At 34.0% G+C, this 16,960-nt stretch overlaps 1 protein-coding gene across 5 annotated transcripts in view; it reads left to right on the top strand.

Moving 5' to 3' along the window:
• The window catches only part of ASH1L (ASH1 like histone lysine methyltransferase), a 152,448-nt gene that overhangs the window by 63,280 nt on the left and 72,208 nt on the right, over positions 1-16,960 (top strand). For all 5 annotated transcript variants that reach the window (XM_031436128.2, XM_010979719.3, XM_010979712.3 and 2 more), the window contains 2 exons: positions 98-199; positions 14,726-15,464. In XM_031436128.2, the coding sequence (XP_031291988.2) occupies positions 98-199; positions 14,726-15,464 (841 nt within the window). The remainder of the gene's footprint in view (positions 1-97; positions 200-14,725; positions 15,465-16,960) is intronic.

The following is a 16,960-nucleotide window of genomic DNA, read 5'->3' as shown; positions in this document are numbered from 1 at the left end:
CAGTGGCAACAACTAAAATACTACAGTTCTAACAGAATGGTTTGACATTATTTTTAGACTTGGATTTTCCTATTTCTGTCTTTTCCTGTCTCTCCAGGTTCCCAGCCAGCCTCAGATAAGTCTTCCCAGCGACCATCAGAGAGCACAAACTGTAGCCCTACGCGAAAGAGGTCTTCATCAGAGAGTACTTCTTCAACAGGCAAGTGCTGTTTGTTTTAACAGACTTTGAAGATAATTTCCCATCTGGTATGAACAGGCTTACAATAGATTTACACCATAGATTGCAATTTATATTGACTTGCAGTATAATATAAAAAAAAAAACAAAGGTGGTCCTGGGATGTGCTACTAATAATGTATCTTTAAACAGTACAATAGTGTTCCCCCTTTCCCCTTTTTATTTCCAGCTAGACAAACTCCATGGGGTATAGTGATTTAATTTTTTCTTCCAGTTTTATTGAGATATAATTTAGATACCCCACTGTATAAGTTTAAGGTGAACAACATAATGATTTTGACTTACATATATCCTGAAATAATTACCACAGTAAGTTTAATGGGCATCCATCATCTCATACTGGTATAAAATAAAAAGAGTAACACATCTTTTTTCCTTGTAATGCAAACTCAGGATTGACTCTCTTAACAACTTTGATATATAACATGCAGCAGTGTTAATTTTACTAATCATGTTGTATATTACATTCCTAGTACTTACTTGTCTTATAACTGAAAATTTGTACAGGTATAGTGATTTTTATATAGTCCAGAAGGGAAAATTTAAAATAACTAAGTACAGTAGTAGACAGACACAAAAATAGAGATTTTGAAAGTTGAATTGAGGAAACGGGGTGTGTAGTATAATAGAGGGGTGTAGATTGGATCCAGTTAATAAAACTTAGATATATATATAAAACTGATCAGTAAAGTAATAGTTTCCAGTAACATTTACAAATCTTTGAAATGTGTGAAACAATCTGACGTTATAAGAAGAACCTCCATTAATAATTATTTCTAATCTTAACTTTTAAAATTTTTGATGTATATATATATATATATATACATATAAAATGACCTCTTCATATGGTATAACCTATCTATATAATTTATACATAGATTTAGGTTATGGTCTCAGTTTTCTTTTTACTGATAGTGATAGTATGTGTGTTTACCAAAAAAAATAGAGGCTAACATATATATGTCTTCTACTTTTACTGGGATTAGAGAGTAAGGAATCATTTTTAATTTATCCATGTTACCAGGAGAAATAGGGAGTGGTAGGTTCATTCCTGGCAGTGGGAGTAATATATGTAAAGGGGAGAATAGTGAGTTCAGGAAACTAAACAAAAGAGCCAGTGTGGTTGGAGTAAAGACACTGAATATGAAGCTGAAAAGGTACGTAGGCACCAGTCATGTACAGCCTTACTAGTAACACTTAGAAGCCACTGAAAGTTTTGAACACTCCTGGAATGTCCGCCACCAGCTTTTATGCCCCACCTGGGTAAGCTGCAGCCATCCCCCATGTCCCCAGGAGATCCTCCAAATCCAGCAGGCAGGCCTGGCCCAGGTTCCTATGAAATCACTGCCTCTTCCCTTGGACCTGGCGCATGTGAGTTTTTGTGTACACTTCCCAAGCGAGTGGAGTCTCCATTCCCCCCAATCCTGTGGGGCTCCTGGAGCCAAGCCCCACTGGCCTTCAAAACCGTATTTCCTGGGGTCTCCTTCTCCTCCCAATACGGGGACCCGGGCTGGGGAGCCTGATGTGGGGCTTAGAGCTCTCACTCCTGTGGGAGGGCCTCCATGACTTATTCTTCAGCTTGTGGGTGACCTGCCCGGGAGGGTCTGGGGCACAATTATATCACAAGCACACCCCTCCTACTGTCCTGCTGTGGTTCCCTCTTTATGTTTCTAGGTGCAGAAGATCTTTTTTGCTAGATTCCAGACTTTTTTTCGACAGTTGTTTACATTCAGTTGTGGTTTTGTTGTAGTCACAAGGAGAGGTAAGCTTGTGGTCCTACCACTCCACCATCTTGACCAGAAAATCTCAAGTCACTGAAAGTTTTAAGCAAGGAAGTGACATACCATTTCTTAGCTTTCTGTCCGTGTGGTTTTGACTAGGAGATCACTTGTGACTTATGGTCAGAAAATTTAATTTCTTCATCAGTACAAGGCCTCACTGTTGAATTGTATCAGTACAGTACTTATGTAACTTTTATTTGATGATTATCTTCACCATATTTGAAGCTTCTTATTAGTCCCATTGTGCCAAAAGTACCGTGAAACTCAAACAGGAATGATGATTTTGTCTCTTACGGTGTTTTGTTTTTATACTACTTCAGGGAGACTTTTAAATTCTTTAATAATGACTGACTAATTTTGATAGTGTTGACTCACCAGGGTGTTCAGCAAACCACAGCCTATGGACCAAATGTTGTCCAAGGCCTCTTTTTTTGTGCAGCCCCCAAGCTAAGAATTGATTTTTAAAGGTTTTTTTTTTTTTAAGGGAGAAAGAAAAAAGTATATATGAGATATTGTACATGTCCTTGAAAGCCTAAAATATTTATTATATATCCTTTTATAGAAAAAGTTTGCCAACCCCTACAAAATAGAATGAGATTTCTATGAGACATCTATGAAGAAGATCACCAAAATGTTTTACATTAGTAAACCAAAGAAATCATAACTAAATTCATAAAGTTTCTCTTAACATAACACTGTTCTAATCATTCAAATAAATATTTATTGAGGTTACTGTAAGTACTGAGCACCAGGGGTACAAATATGAATAAGATAAAGTTCCTGCCCTCAAGGATTCGGACATATTCACCAATTTAAAAGTGTATTTATCAGACTACTATACAAAATGTTATGACACGTAGAGGAACTCAAGCACTGAACCACTAACATCCTGAAAAATGTGACACATATACTACCATAATTTGAGTAGATAAATGGGACCAAAAAATGAAGATGTAAAAGTAATAATGGACTAATATCAGATATGGTATTTTTTTATTTGAAGGAACTGAGACTTTGCTGTAGAGCTGCTGAAGGATTTTGAACTGAGAAGATGAAAATTGTTTGATATATTATATATCAATCTGAATAGGCTAGATTTGGCAGTGCTAAAAAAGAATCCCAAAAATTTCAGTGACATAAAACAACAAAAGCTTATTTTTTTGTTCATGCTTTGTGACCATGATGGGTCTGCTCCATGTTGTCTTCCCTCTGGTATCCTATCTGGAATGTTTGTGGCTTATGTTATGAAAGAGATTAAAGTGCCATAGTAAAGCACTAACTGGCTCTTAAGATTTCTGCCCATAAGTAATTCTCACATTTCAGTGCCAAAGCAACTCACATGGTTAAGTCATACGGTTAAGTCAAGGAACTATGGGAAGTATAATCCTATCAAGGGAGGGGCAGCAAATATTTATGAGTAATAGTATAGTCTGTCACATATGCATTTTAGAAAAATGGAAAAGATTACGTATGGAGAATGAAGTGTCACAAAAGAAACGCATAAAGATAGTGGCTTCAAGTTTGGTTATATTAAATTTGAACTGTCTTTGGGCTATTGACGTAGAGATGTTGAATAGCCATTTGGAAGGTGGTGGTTTATAGTTGATGACACCTGTGGTAGAGACACAGATCTAGTAGTGTCTATATATAAACTTGAATCTGGCAGTAAATGAGGTTGCCAAAGGAGAAAGTGTAAATTGAAAAAACAGAGTTAGAGATTTAAGATGCATTAACATCTGAGAGGGAAGTGGATGAAAAGATTTCATTGAACGGCATAAAATTTTTAAATAGGTTTTTAAAATAAAGAGTACCTGTCATAGAAGTCTCTTAATGTCAGCTGTCATAAAGAGGTCAAGAAGATTTGAACAGAAGGTCTGAAATGGGGAAATGATTTTTAAAAAACCAGTTTGCAGGTGTAGAGTTAGAGGAATTAAATAAATTACCTTCCAGAAGGCATTGAAACAAGGCAATATAGTATTTTATAGAATCATTTCGTCTTTCTTTAACTGGTGTGCAAATATTGTTGCACTAGTGAAAGTAGTAGTCCTCTTGTAATTGTATTGGGAATATACTGTATTCAGGGAATTATATTAGGCCCAAAGAATTATAAGAGATGGTCCCCAATACTAAAGAACTTACAACCTCTTTATCTTGAAAGCAACAATAAAATATATTAGTGATTGTATAGTAATATCCTGTAAACACCAAAGTACTGAAATGATACAAAGTTGATCAAAAAAGACTTCAATCAACTTCGGATTGAGACATAAAAGATATCTTAGATAAGGCATGGCTAAAGATATTCTAAGTGGGAAAAGAAAAGACAGCATCATGATACGTTGGAGCAAACCACGAATTTTTTATTTAGATCTAGTTCAATTCAGCTTTAGCAGTATGGTGTAATCTAGGGCAAGTTACGTAAACTGCTCAAGCCCCAGCTTTCCATCCATAAATCAAGGCTACTTCTGTTCACCTTCCAGAATAGTGAGGATTAGAGTAAATTTATATAAAGCTCTTATCATTGATCAGTTCTTGAGTAAATGGCAACTTTCATTGTTACTACTGCTACTGTTGGCCTTCCTCTCATTATTCTTATGAAGCTATGTGGGAAACAAGATAATACAGTAGGGAGATTGGGTATACTGGTAGAGAATAAAAAGATTGCATAGGCATTTAGGCCCATTTGATTAGTAAGTAGCCTTAAAACTCAAGTCTTTGCTGAGTACTAGGCCCTGTTTTCAGATAGTAAATCTCCATAATGGTAGAGTACAACCTAGCAATTGTAAGATGAAAAATGTCCAGAGCATATATAGAACAAGGAAACATCTGAACTCTGATTACTGAGTGTAGAGTCCTTGGGACAATCATGGAGACCCTCATAAGGGTTACACCTTAGGGCTAAACCATCCCTCAAGTGAAGGCTACACTGCATCCAACCTACTAAAGATTTAAACTAGGGTTCAAAGGATCAAAGTATTCAACAAGTGATTTACCTGACTTCACTTTAAAAATTTTATAATTATAATAAAATACACATAGCATAAAAGTTAACCATCTTAACCATTGCTGAATGTATAGTTCAGTAGTGTTAAACACATTAATACTGTTGTGCAGCCAGTCTCTGGAAATCTTTTTATCTTGTAAAAGCAAAACTGTATATCCATTAACTTCCCATTCTTCCATACTTCCAGCCCCTGGTACTCACCATTCTACATCCTGTCTCTATGACTTTGACTGTTCTAGGCAACTCACATAAGTAGAGTCATATAGTAGTTGTCTTTTTTCATTGGTTGACTTCACTTAGCATAATGTCCTCAAGGTTCATCCATGTGTCAGAATTTCCTTCATTTTTAAGTCTGAATAATACTCCACGTGTGTTTATACCACATTTTGTCATTTATCCACTGATGAACACTTTGGTTGCTTCCACTTTGTGGCTGTTTGTGAATACTGTGAACATGGGTGTACCATATCTCTTCAAGACCATGTTTGTAATTCTTCTGTACTCAGAAGTGAAATTGCTGGATCATCTGTTTTTTTGTTTGTTTGTTTTGAAGAATTGCTGTACTATTTTCCATAGCAGCTGCACCGTTTTACACCTACCAATAGTGCACAACTTTACAACTTCTTCAATTTCAGCATTTTTAAAAAGTAGGCGACAAAATGAAGCCAGCAAAATCTAAACACTTAACAATTTGCCATTCCAGTGTCCAGCATCTAACCAGAGATTAATAGACATGCCAAGAAGCAAGAAAATGACTTAGCAGAATAAAAATCAATCAGTGGAAACTGCCACAGAAATAACATGTGATGTAATTGACAGACAAGTACAGTAAAACAACTATCTTTGAGAATTTAAAGGAAAACATGAACATAGTGAAGAGAGAAATGGAAATCTATCTAAAATGAAGTACGGAATTGAGGGGAAAGGACTGATATATCACAAATGGAATTTCATTGACCTGTGGTACATTATCAAAAGGACTAAATTACGTAAGATTGGGGTCTTACAAGGAAGGAGTTAGGAATAAAAAACATTTGAAAAAAATAATCCTTAATTTTTCCACGCTTAATGAAAACTATAAACCTATAGATCCATGAAGTACCACAAATCCCAGGTAGGATACACAAACATACAGAAATCAAGGGGCATCATTATCAGATTTCTTAAAACCAGTAGTAAAGAGAAAAATCTTAAAAATTAAGCAGCAGAAGCAAATTGACAAAACAGCACATAGTATACAGAGGTACATTAGAACAAATCATAGCAGATGTATTGTCAGAGATGTTGTAAGACAGAAGACAACGAAATGGTGTCTTTAAAATGCTGAAAGGGAAAAAAATCACCTATCAATTTAAAATTCTATAGCCAGTGAAATACCTTCACAGATGAAGACAAAATAAACATTGTCAGAAAAATAAGCTTAAAGAATTTGTTGCCCACAGATTTACAGTAGTAGAAGTGTTCTTCAAACTGAAAAATCATACTAGATGGAAACAAGGCTCTACCAAAGGAATGAAAGTTCTAGAAATTTGCAATAAATAAATATAAAACACTCTTTTCTCATATTCTTTTAAAGTTCATGTGGTATTACACCAAGATTTCATCTGGGCCATTAAACATCTTAGTAAACTTTAAAAGATTGATATCACATAGAATATATTTTAAGAACACAATGGAATTGAAGTACACAAGGTATCTTGACATTCCCCAGATAAGTGAAAGTTCAACAACACAGTTCTTTTTTTAGTTTATTTTCTTTGGTAGGGGGATAAAACAACACAGTTCTGAACAGCACAGAAGTCAAAGAGGAATTCATAGACAAAACTAGAGAATCTTTTAAATTGAATAAAAATGAAAACATAAAAATGTGTAGTATATAGCTAAGTCTGTGTTTTTAGCTCTTCAAAGTTACATTTAGATAGCAGAGGTCTAAATCAGTAGCCAAGCTCTCAACTTTAGGAAGCTAAAAAAAAAAGAAAAAGAAAAATAACATGTTAAACCGAAATTAGATGGAAGAAAATGATAACTATAAGAGCAAAAATAAACAAAGCATAAAGAAATCAATGAAAGCTTATACTGGTTCATTGAAAATTAAAAAAAAAAAAGGATAACTCTAGCCTAAAGGATTAAGAAGAATGTTGAATTAGTAATATCAGGAATGAAAGAGAAAATATCCCTGCAATTGCTGTGTACCTTAAAAGGACATTAAGAGGGCATAATAAACAGTTTTATGTCAATAAACTTGAGAAAAGGAGCACATTCTTTGAAAACCACCACCTACTAAAACTTAAGAATAAATAATCAAATAGCCCTATGTCTATTTTAAAAATTGAACTTAACAGTTAAAAATCTTCCTCAAATGGAAACTCAAAGCCCAAATAGCTTCAGTTTTGAATATTGAAGGAAAAATGGTGTTACTGTTATATAAAAGGTCTTCCAGAAAGCAGGAACATTTCCTAACTCATTTTATGAAGCCAGCATTACTCTGATTCTGAAACATTACCAGAAAACTACAAACCACTATTGTTTCTGAGCATGGATGCAGATGGTACAAAATATTGTCAGATTGAGTCCAGAATGCTGAGTGGATAACATACTATGACCACATGGATTTATTTCAGGGATGCAAAGTTGGTTTAACATTAGAAAAGTCAGTTAATCTATTTCATGAAATTAACAGTAAATGAGAAAATCGGAGTTGTCTAAGTGGGTAAGGAGAAAACATTTGGCAAAATCTAACATCAATTTTTGATTTTTGAAAAAACTCAATTCTTAAAAATAAAAGACATACAGATGGGAAAGGAAGAAAGAAAAAAATGCTCATTTACAGACAAAATGATCTATAGAGAAATTCTTAAGGGGTCGGTCCAAAAAAGCTACTGAATCTAATAAATGAATTTCAGAAAAAGATATAAACTAAACATAAAAAATGTATTTTTTTATACCAGCAATGAATAATTAATAATTGAAATGTAAACAAAATACCATTTATAATTATATTAAAAGCCATAAATACTTAGGGATAAATTTAGTAAAATATATACAGGATCTATGTGATTAAAAATGTAAAGCATTACTGACCAAAGTTAAAGAATGGATATTCCAGATTTATTATTTGTTTGGAAGAGTCAATATTGTTAAAATGTCAGTTCTTTACAAATTATAAATTTAATGGGATCTTAATCATAATTCCAGCTGACTATTTAAAGTAGAAAATGACAAACTGATTCTACAGTTTACATAGATATTATGTATAGTACCTTAAAAAGTAAAAATGTTTGGTCTTTTTAAGAACAAACTTAGAAGACTTCCACTCACTTATATGAAGACTTGCTATAAACTAAACTTATCAAGACAGTATGTTACTGGTGAAAGGATATATACATCATTAAGTGCAACCAAATAGTCCAAAAAGTAGATATTCTCATATGTATTTTTTATTTTAATTGATTTTCAGCAAATATGACTATATTTTCGTGGGGCAGGGATAATCTTTTTCAACCAATGGTGTTTGGATTTCCTGGATATCCTTATGCCATAAAAGGATCACTGACCATACCTGATACCACATATATAATTTAACTCAAGATATATACCTATGTGTAATTTCAAAACTATGAAACTTTTAGAAGTACATATAGGAGAAAATCTTTATGACCTTGGGGAATTCAGAACTTTCTTAAATAAGATAAAAAGCATGGACCAGTAAGGCAAAAAAAAAAAAAGATAAATAGAACTTCATAAAATTTTAAAACATTATGCTCTTCAACAAATTAATAAAAAATGAAAAAACATAAAAGTAAAAAGAATTGGTAAATATGTGTGGTGATGGTGATCATTTCACAATACATGCAAATACCAAATTATTATTCAGTTGTACGCCTGAAACTAACATAAAGTTATATATTAATTATATCTCAGTAAAATGAAAAGGCAAATGATGGAGTGAAAGAACCCAGTAAAAATAATGAGGAAAAGATTTGAATGGAGTCTTCTCAAAATAATGCATATGATACAGAGATCAGTTGCATTTCCAAACATGAACAACGAAATGTCAGAAAAAGAACTTAAGGAAACAGTCCCATTTACCATTACATCAAAGAATACAATACCCGGGAATAAACCTGCCTAAGGAGGCAAAGGACCTGTACTCTGAAAACTATAAGACACTGATGAAAGAAACTGAAGATGACACAAACAACTGGAAAGATATACCATGTTCCTGGATTGGAAGAATCAATGCTGTTAAAATGGCCATAGTACCCAAGGCAATATACAGTTTCAGTGCAATCGCTATCAAATTACCAATGACATTTTTCACCGAACTGATTTAAAAATTTTTAAATTTGTATGGAAACATAAAAGACCGCAAATAGCCAAAACAATCTTGAGAAATAGGAACAGAGCTGGGGTAATCACACTCCCTTGACTTCAGACTATACTACAAATCTACAATAATCAAATCAGTATAGTATTGGCACATATACAGGCACATAGATCAATAGAACAGGCTAGAAAGTCCAGAAATAAGCCCACACACTAATGATTAATTAATCTATGACAAAGGAGGCAAGAATATACAATGGAGAAAAGACAATCTGTTCAGTAAGTGGTGCTGGGAAAAACTGGACACCTACATGTAGAGGAATGAAATTAGAACATTTTCTAATGATATACAAGAATAAACCTAAAATAGATTAAAGATCTAAATGTAAGACCAGATCTAAAACTCCTAGAGGAAAACATAGGCAGAACACTTTTTGACATAAATCTCAGCAATATTTTTTTCAAACCAGTTCTCAGAGTAATGGACATAAAAGCAAAAATAAACAAATGGACCTAATTAAACCTAAAGGTTTTGCACAGCTTAGGATACCATCAACAAAATGAAAAGACAACCTATAGAATGGGAGAAAATATTTGCAAATGATGCAACCAACAAGAGACTAATATCCAAAATATACAAATAACTCATACAGCTTAATACCAGAAAAAAAAAAAAGCAACCCAATCAGAAAAATAAGCAGAAGACCTAAATAGACATTTCTCCAACGAAGACAGCCAGATGGCCAACAGGCACATGAAAAGATGCTCAGTTTCGCTAGCTATTAGAGAAATGCAAATCAAAACTACAATGTGGTATCACCTCACACCAGTCAGAATGGCCATCATTAAAAAGTCTACAAATAATAACTGATGGAGAGGGTGTGGAGAAAAGGGAACCCTCCTACAGTGTTGGTGGGAATGTAAATTGGTGCAGCCACTATGGAGGACAGTATGGAGGTTCCTTAAAAAACTAAAAACAGACTTACCGTATGATCTAGCAATCCAAATCCTGGGCATGTATTCAGAGAAAACTATAATTCAGAAAGGCGCATACACCTCCAATGTTCACAGCAACACTATATACAATAGCCAAGACATGAAAACAACCTAAATGTCCATCAACAGCTGACTGGATAAAGATGATGTGGTATAGACATATATTAAATGGAATACTACTCAGCCATAAAAAGGAATAAAATAATGCCATTTGCAGCAACGTGGATGGACCTGGAGATCGTCATTCTAAGTGAAGTAAGCCAGAAAGGGAAAGAAAAATATATTGCTTATATGTGGAATCTAAAAAAGTAAGTCACAAATGAACTTATTTACAACACAGAAACAGACTCAACAGACATAGAGAACAAACTTATGGTTGGTTACCAGTGGGGAAAGGTGTGGGAAGGGATAAATTGGGAGTTCAAGATCTGCAGATACTAACTAATGTATGTAAAATAGATGAAGCAGCGAATTTATACTGTATAGCACAGGGAACTACATTCAGTATCTTACAGTAACCTATAATGAAAAAGAATACGAAAAAGAACATACATATGTATATGTGTGACTGAAACATGCTGTACACCAGAAATTGAAGCAACATTGTAAACTGACTATATTTCAGTTAAAAAAAGAATGCATATGATTTGCCATCAAGCACATGAAAATATGCTCAGTATTAGGGAAATGTAACTAAATCCTTAATGAGATATCATTTCCTATGTATTAGAATGATTAAAATTTAAAAGATTGATTATGCCAAGTCTTGAACTCTCATTCATTGCTGATGACACTGTAAAGTGGAACAGAGTTTGTCAGTTAAACATCCACTTAATCCTGCCTAATTCCAGTCTTAGGTATTGACCCAAGAGAAATGAAATCATATGTCCAAACAAAATGTCATGTACACAAATATTCATGGGAATTTTATTCTTTATTGTCAGAAATTGGAAACAACTCATGTCTCCAGATAAATGTGTAAACAATTTATGGTATTATCATGTAATACAGTGGTAAAGTGGAATATGTAAATATTATAAAGAATAAAGAAGAATGGAACAACAAGAATTAATCTCAAAAATGTGCTGTGTGAAAGAAGCTGGACAACGATAGAGTATAATACTCTGTTTTACCATTTATATGAAATTGTAGAAAAGCAAGCTTAATCTATATTGAATGAAAACAGATGAGTGGATTCTTCCCTGGGGCTGTGGTTGACAAGCAGATTGTCTCATGTGGGGCACAGGAGAACTTTTAAAGATAATGGAAATGTTCTATATCTTGGTTTTGATGGTGGCTGCATGGTAAATTTGTCAAAACTCATAAAAATGTATACATAAAAGACGCACTTAATTTTATGCAATATTTTACCTCAATAACATTAATTTACAAAATAAGCTATTACATCTAAAACATAGTGCCCAATATCGTGCCCTGGACAGAGAGAAGGAAAGAAAGAAAAAAGGAAGGAAGAAAGGAAGGGAGGGAGGGTGGAAGTAAGAAAGGGAAGGAGGAAGGAAGGAAGGAAAAATGGCAGACTAGAATTTAGGAAGATAGGATTAGTTCAGAAAGTAAGGTGTGAGGTAGCCCCACGTGAGTGAGTATTCAAACAATGCACTTGTTTTAGGCTTTTTTAAATTTGTTCTTATGAATTAGAAATATTTGGTGGCTCTGAGCAGTTGATGAAGGGAAAGAGGAGACAAAACTAAATTCCAGGATTTTGAGCCCAAGATTCTTTCTTTAACTACCTATTAACAATTACAATTAATTATTTGGTCATTGGAGACACAAAGTGAGTATATATATTATTCACTGTGATTAGTGCTAAGAAAGGAGAAGGTATTATGGTAATTCTTAACAGGATGTGGGGTGCCTAGTCAGCAAAGTTCTCCTTAAGGAAATGATATCCTTACTGTAAACTAAAGAGTGAACAGTAATTAACCAGATAAATTTGTGAGCAAACATTGTTCCAGGCTGTGAGATAACATATTCTGAGGCCTTGAGTCAAAAAAGGACATATTAGGTTTGAGGAATTGAAATTCATTATTACTGCAATTGAGGGTTCAAAATAGTGCTAATAATATGACATGAAGCTAGAAGAAAAGGTTATTAATTTCCAAGTTGTTTTATGTAGTAATATGCTTTTTAAGAGTTTTAAGCGGAAGCAAAAACCTGATAAAATTTGTGGGTTTTTTTTTTTAATCCCTCAGGCTACTGTGTGGAAAATGGGATGCAGGGAAGCAAGAGTCAAAGTAGGAAGAACAATGTTCTGGTTATCTTATCTATTGCTGAATAATAAACCAGCTTAAACTTACTGATGTCAAACAATAATAATTTATTATCCAAAAGTTCTGGGTGCTCATCTTGGCAGTGTCTGTGGTTGTAACCAAATGGTGTCAGGGGCTGGTATCATCTCAAAAGGCTACCTCATTCACATGGGTGGTTGATACTGGCTGTTGGTTATGACCTTAGTAGGATCTATTGATCCACATGCCAGTTCATATTCTGGACTTCCTTGCAATGTGGAAACTAGGTTCCAAGGGCAAGTATCCTGAGAGAGACTTAAGTGAAAGCTGTGCTTCCTTTTCTTGCCTAACCTTAGAAATCACCACATTCTTATTTTCATCAGATTCTCTTTACTAGAAGCAACTGACTATTCAAAGCAGCTCATATTCAGAGGAAGGGGAATTAGATACTACCACTTGGTAGAAGCATCACAAGAGTTGTGTACATGTTTTAATAGCACTGCAAGCAGGTTAGGCAGGAAGATAAGGTTAAGTTACTCTTGAGTAGCTGTAGTAGAATGAAGAAAAGTGGATAGGTTTAAGAGATCAGACCAACTTAAGACAAAATTTTATGGTTTGTTGTGAGAAGAAAGGAGAAATAATAGATGATTTGATGTGAGCTTGGATTAAAAAATTCCAGCCATATGCACTGAGACAGGTAATCAGGAAGAGGAGAAGGATTGAAGGAATAGATAATGAATTAAATTGTGAACATGAGTTTGAGAAATCTATGAAACATGCAAAAGTAGAGAATTAGAAGAGTTCTATTCAGAAAATAAAGATTTGGGATTTGGGAGTCATCAGAATATAGATAATAGTTGAATGATTTGCCAAAGAGAGAGTTGAAACAAGAAAAGGACATGTACTAGAGAAGTTGAGAAACTGTAGCATTTAAAGGTTGGGGAAAAGGAAGGGATCTGTTTTCATATTGGTAATTTTCAGATAAAACTGAAGATTGGTATGTATGTTCTGATGATACTTGAAACTATGAGGATAAACATGTTCCCAGTGGGAAAATAGGTATAAAATGTAAATGACAAGTACTAGGGATTGAGGACCTCTACAGTTAAAAGGACTGGCAGGTAACTGGAAGATAATCAAAGTGTGTCATAGAAACAGTGGAGGCAGGATTTTAAAGAATGGTGATATAAAATATAGCTGAAAGTTTGAAATTTTAAAAATACTGAATTTAAACAAGACTGTCAGCTATATTTGAAGGCAGGTATTGGTAATTTGAGAGAAACCAGAGTAGTCTGAGATTATATAATTTACAATGCCTGAGATTTGTGAGGGAGTATCTAGAATAGTATCACATTTTAAAATCATAAAGATAAAAAATCTATTGGTTAACTTTGGAGAAGTATAACCTGTGATTGTTCGTAGTAAACTGGGCATCTTAGGAAGTAACCTATTACGATCTTATTTTTATAATACTGTAAAACTAATATAGCTTACCAGAGGAACAAGCATTTCCCACATTAATTATAATCATAAAAAGTTACTGAGTGGTATCTGAAAAAACAAAGTTCACCAGATCTTTGAATCACTAAGATTAAGGTTTATCTGAGATCACATGTTTTATGATCTTACCATTAACATATATTCTTTCTAAACTATTTCATAGTGATATTTTTTATTGTAATTTTAAAGCATTTTTCAAGAAGAGAGTTTCATTTTATGTCCTTGCACTTAAAACATTGTCAGAAAAAGCACTGAACCAGAAATATCATATGTATTTAAAGTTTAGATCTTTGTTCAACATTTAACTATCAAATCCCTTAACCAGACCTTCCTTTTTAAAGAAATAAACTCTATTCTTTCTGCTCCTCATCTCAGAAAGTGAGAATTGTTTTAATTTACATATTATTAGGGAAGCACAGGCCAATTTTGAATTTATTATGGTTACTGTAATATACCTTATTCAGGAAAGCAAATTATGAACTTGCCTGTGAAAGATAAATGCATGTGGTATTATGATATTTAATCTTGCTGTGAAAAATAGAGCAGTATTCCTTGTCTTTTATCCTTTGTAAAAAGTTACTTAAATAACTAGCTGTATTCAGTTTTTATCCTCTGTGATTTGTTTGCTTATTTAGTGAATGGAGTTCCCTCTCGAAGTCCAAGATTGGTTGCTTCTGGGGATGACTCTGTGGATAGTCTGCTGCAGCGGATGGTACAACATGAGGACCAGGAGCCCCTGGAGAAAAATATTGACGCTGTGATTGCATCTGGCTCTGTGCCACCTTCCTCCAGTCCAGGCCATAGCCACAGCAAGGAGCGAACCCTGGGAAAACCAGACAGCCTTCTAGTGCCTGCAGTCCCCAGTGACTCTTGCTGTAGTAGCATCTCACTCCTTTCTGAAAAGTTGCCAAGCAGCTGTTCCCCCCATCACATCAAGAGAAGTGTGGTAGAAGCTATGCAGCGCCAAGCTCGGAAAATGTGCAATTATGACAAAATCTTGGCCACCAAGAAAAACCTGGACCACGTCAATAAAATTTTAAAAGCCAAAAAACTTCAAAGACAGGCCAGGACAGGGAATAACTTTGTGAAACGTAGACCAGGTCGACCTCGGAAATGTCCTCTCCAGGCTGTGGTATCAATGCAAGCATTCCAGGCTGCCCAGTTTGTCAGCCCAGAATTGAATGAAGGCGAAGAAGGAACAGCACTGCACCTCAATCCTGATACAGTTACAGATGTCATTGAAGCTGTTGTTCAGAGTGTAAACCTGAATCCAGAACATAAAAAGGGATTGAAGAGGAAAAGTTGGCTTTTGGAAGAACAGACCAAGAAAAAGCAGAAGCCATTCCCAGAAGAAGAACAAGAGAATACTAAAAGGTAATTCCTTGTATAACATTTAATCTAAATAGAGGAAACTAGTTTATGTACAAATGTAACGTATCTATGCAGCTGAATTGTTCAGTTACTCTAACAACCTTTCACTATATAAGACCTGTTCTTTTCTGTTCTATTTAAGTGTTCTTACTCATGGCTGTCCAGAATTATAAATAATTAAGAAGCAACGGGGAATGTAACAGTCTAGCCCAAGCCCCTCACTTTACAGGTGAGGAAATCAAGGCCCAGAGAGACTGTTTTATCCAGTATGTAGCTGTGTGAGTGGCGTTATTTTTACTATCACACTATCTCATCTCCTCTGTGGTCTAAACTCTTCATCCTATCATCAAATACATTTTTAAGTCTTCCTGTCTGTTAGTTTTTTTTAATAGTTTCTTTTTTATATTTTTACTTTTTCTCAAAAGGTGTAGAGCAGAAAACCAAAAATAACTTTCCAGATAGACAATTTAATCCTTTCGTTATGTATCCAGTCAAATGCTTTTCCCTGCAGGAATATTTGATATTTTTAAATGAATCAGTACAGTATTCACTACTTGCAGATGACTTCACCTTTATTAAATAGAGCATGCTCAGTCTCACATTGAAATCCTTATTCACAGTTAGAGAAATACAAATTAAAACTAGTAGACACATTTTAAGCTTTTTAACATATATTGTCAAATAGATGTTTATAGTCAAATTCTCTTCGTGAAAAACTATACCTGTTTAAACTTTTACTAACATTATAAAGTAATAGTTGAACACTATTTACCCCACCCTTATCTACCCTGAAAGTTATCTTTTTAAAAAACTTTGTCAATCTGATCTAAGTGAAATATGCTTCCTAAATGTTACTTCCTGCTTGTTTTAATTTGCATATTGGGGATACTACTTGTTTATGTTCCTTACCTATTTTTTCTGTTATTTTTAAAGTGCTCATTGTATATAGTCAGAATATTAATACTCGGTTTTTATTAACATTTGATTTTCTTTTTATTTTCTTGCCATACATAAACAGAACAGTTAATCAGTGTTTTTCTATCATCTGCTTTGGTGAATCCTATGAACAGAGGTTTTTCATAGCTCTCTATGCATACATCTATAAAAGGAATATATGGGCTTTAAGATTTTTTCCTCAGAATACATGCTTGTAAATAAATCAGTTAAACTAGAAGTTTACTGATTGAAGAGTTAAGTCTCTTTTCACATGATCTCATTTCTTCTCAAATCCTTGTTTTCTTTCTGTGAATAAGACTTAACAGTATATTGTGTATCCTTTGATAATTTTCTTCTTATTAACAGATGTGTATATATTGCAAAGCTGTTTTATGTAATTGGTAACAATCATATTGTACTTAATTTTGTAACTTAACTTTTTATATATCTTGGCTTCCTTGTCATTGGTACTTATAGAATTTCTTTATTCCATGCTAAGACTATATCAACTTAGTCTCCTTATTGTTACATAATATGTTTTTACATATAGGTCTTTAAATCAG

Source organism: Camelus dromedarius, chromosome 23, assembly GCF_036321535.1.
Source record: "Camelus dromedarius isolate mCamDro1 chromosome 23, mCamDro1.pat, whole genome shotgun sequence".
Lineage (NCBI taxonomy): Eukaryota > Metazoa > Chordata > Mammalia > Artiodactyla > Camelidae > Camelus > Camelus dromedarius.
This window is presented reverse-complemented; position numbering and strand designations above follow the sequence as displayed.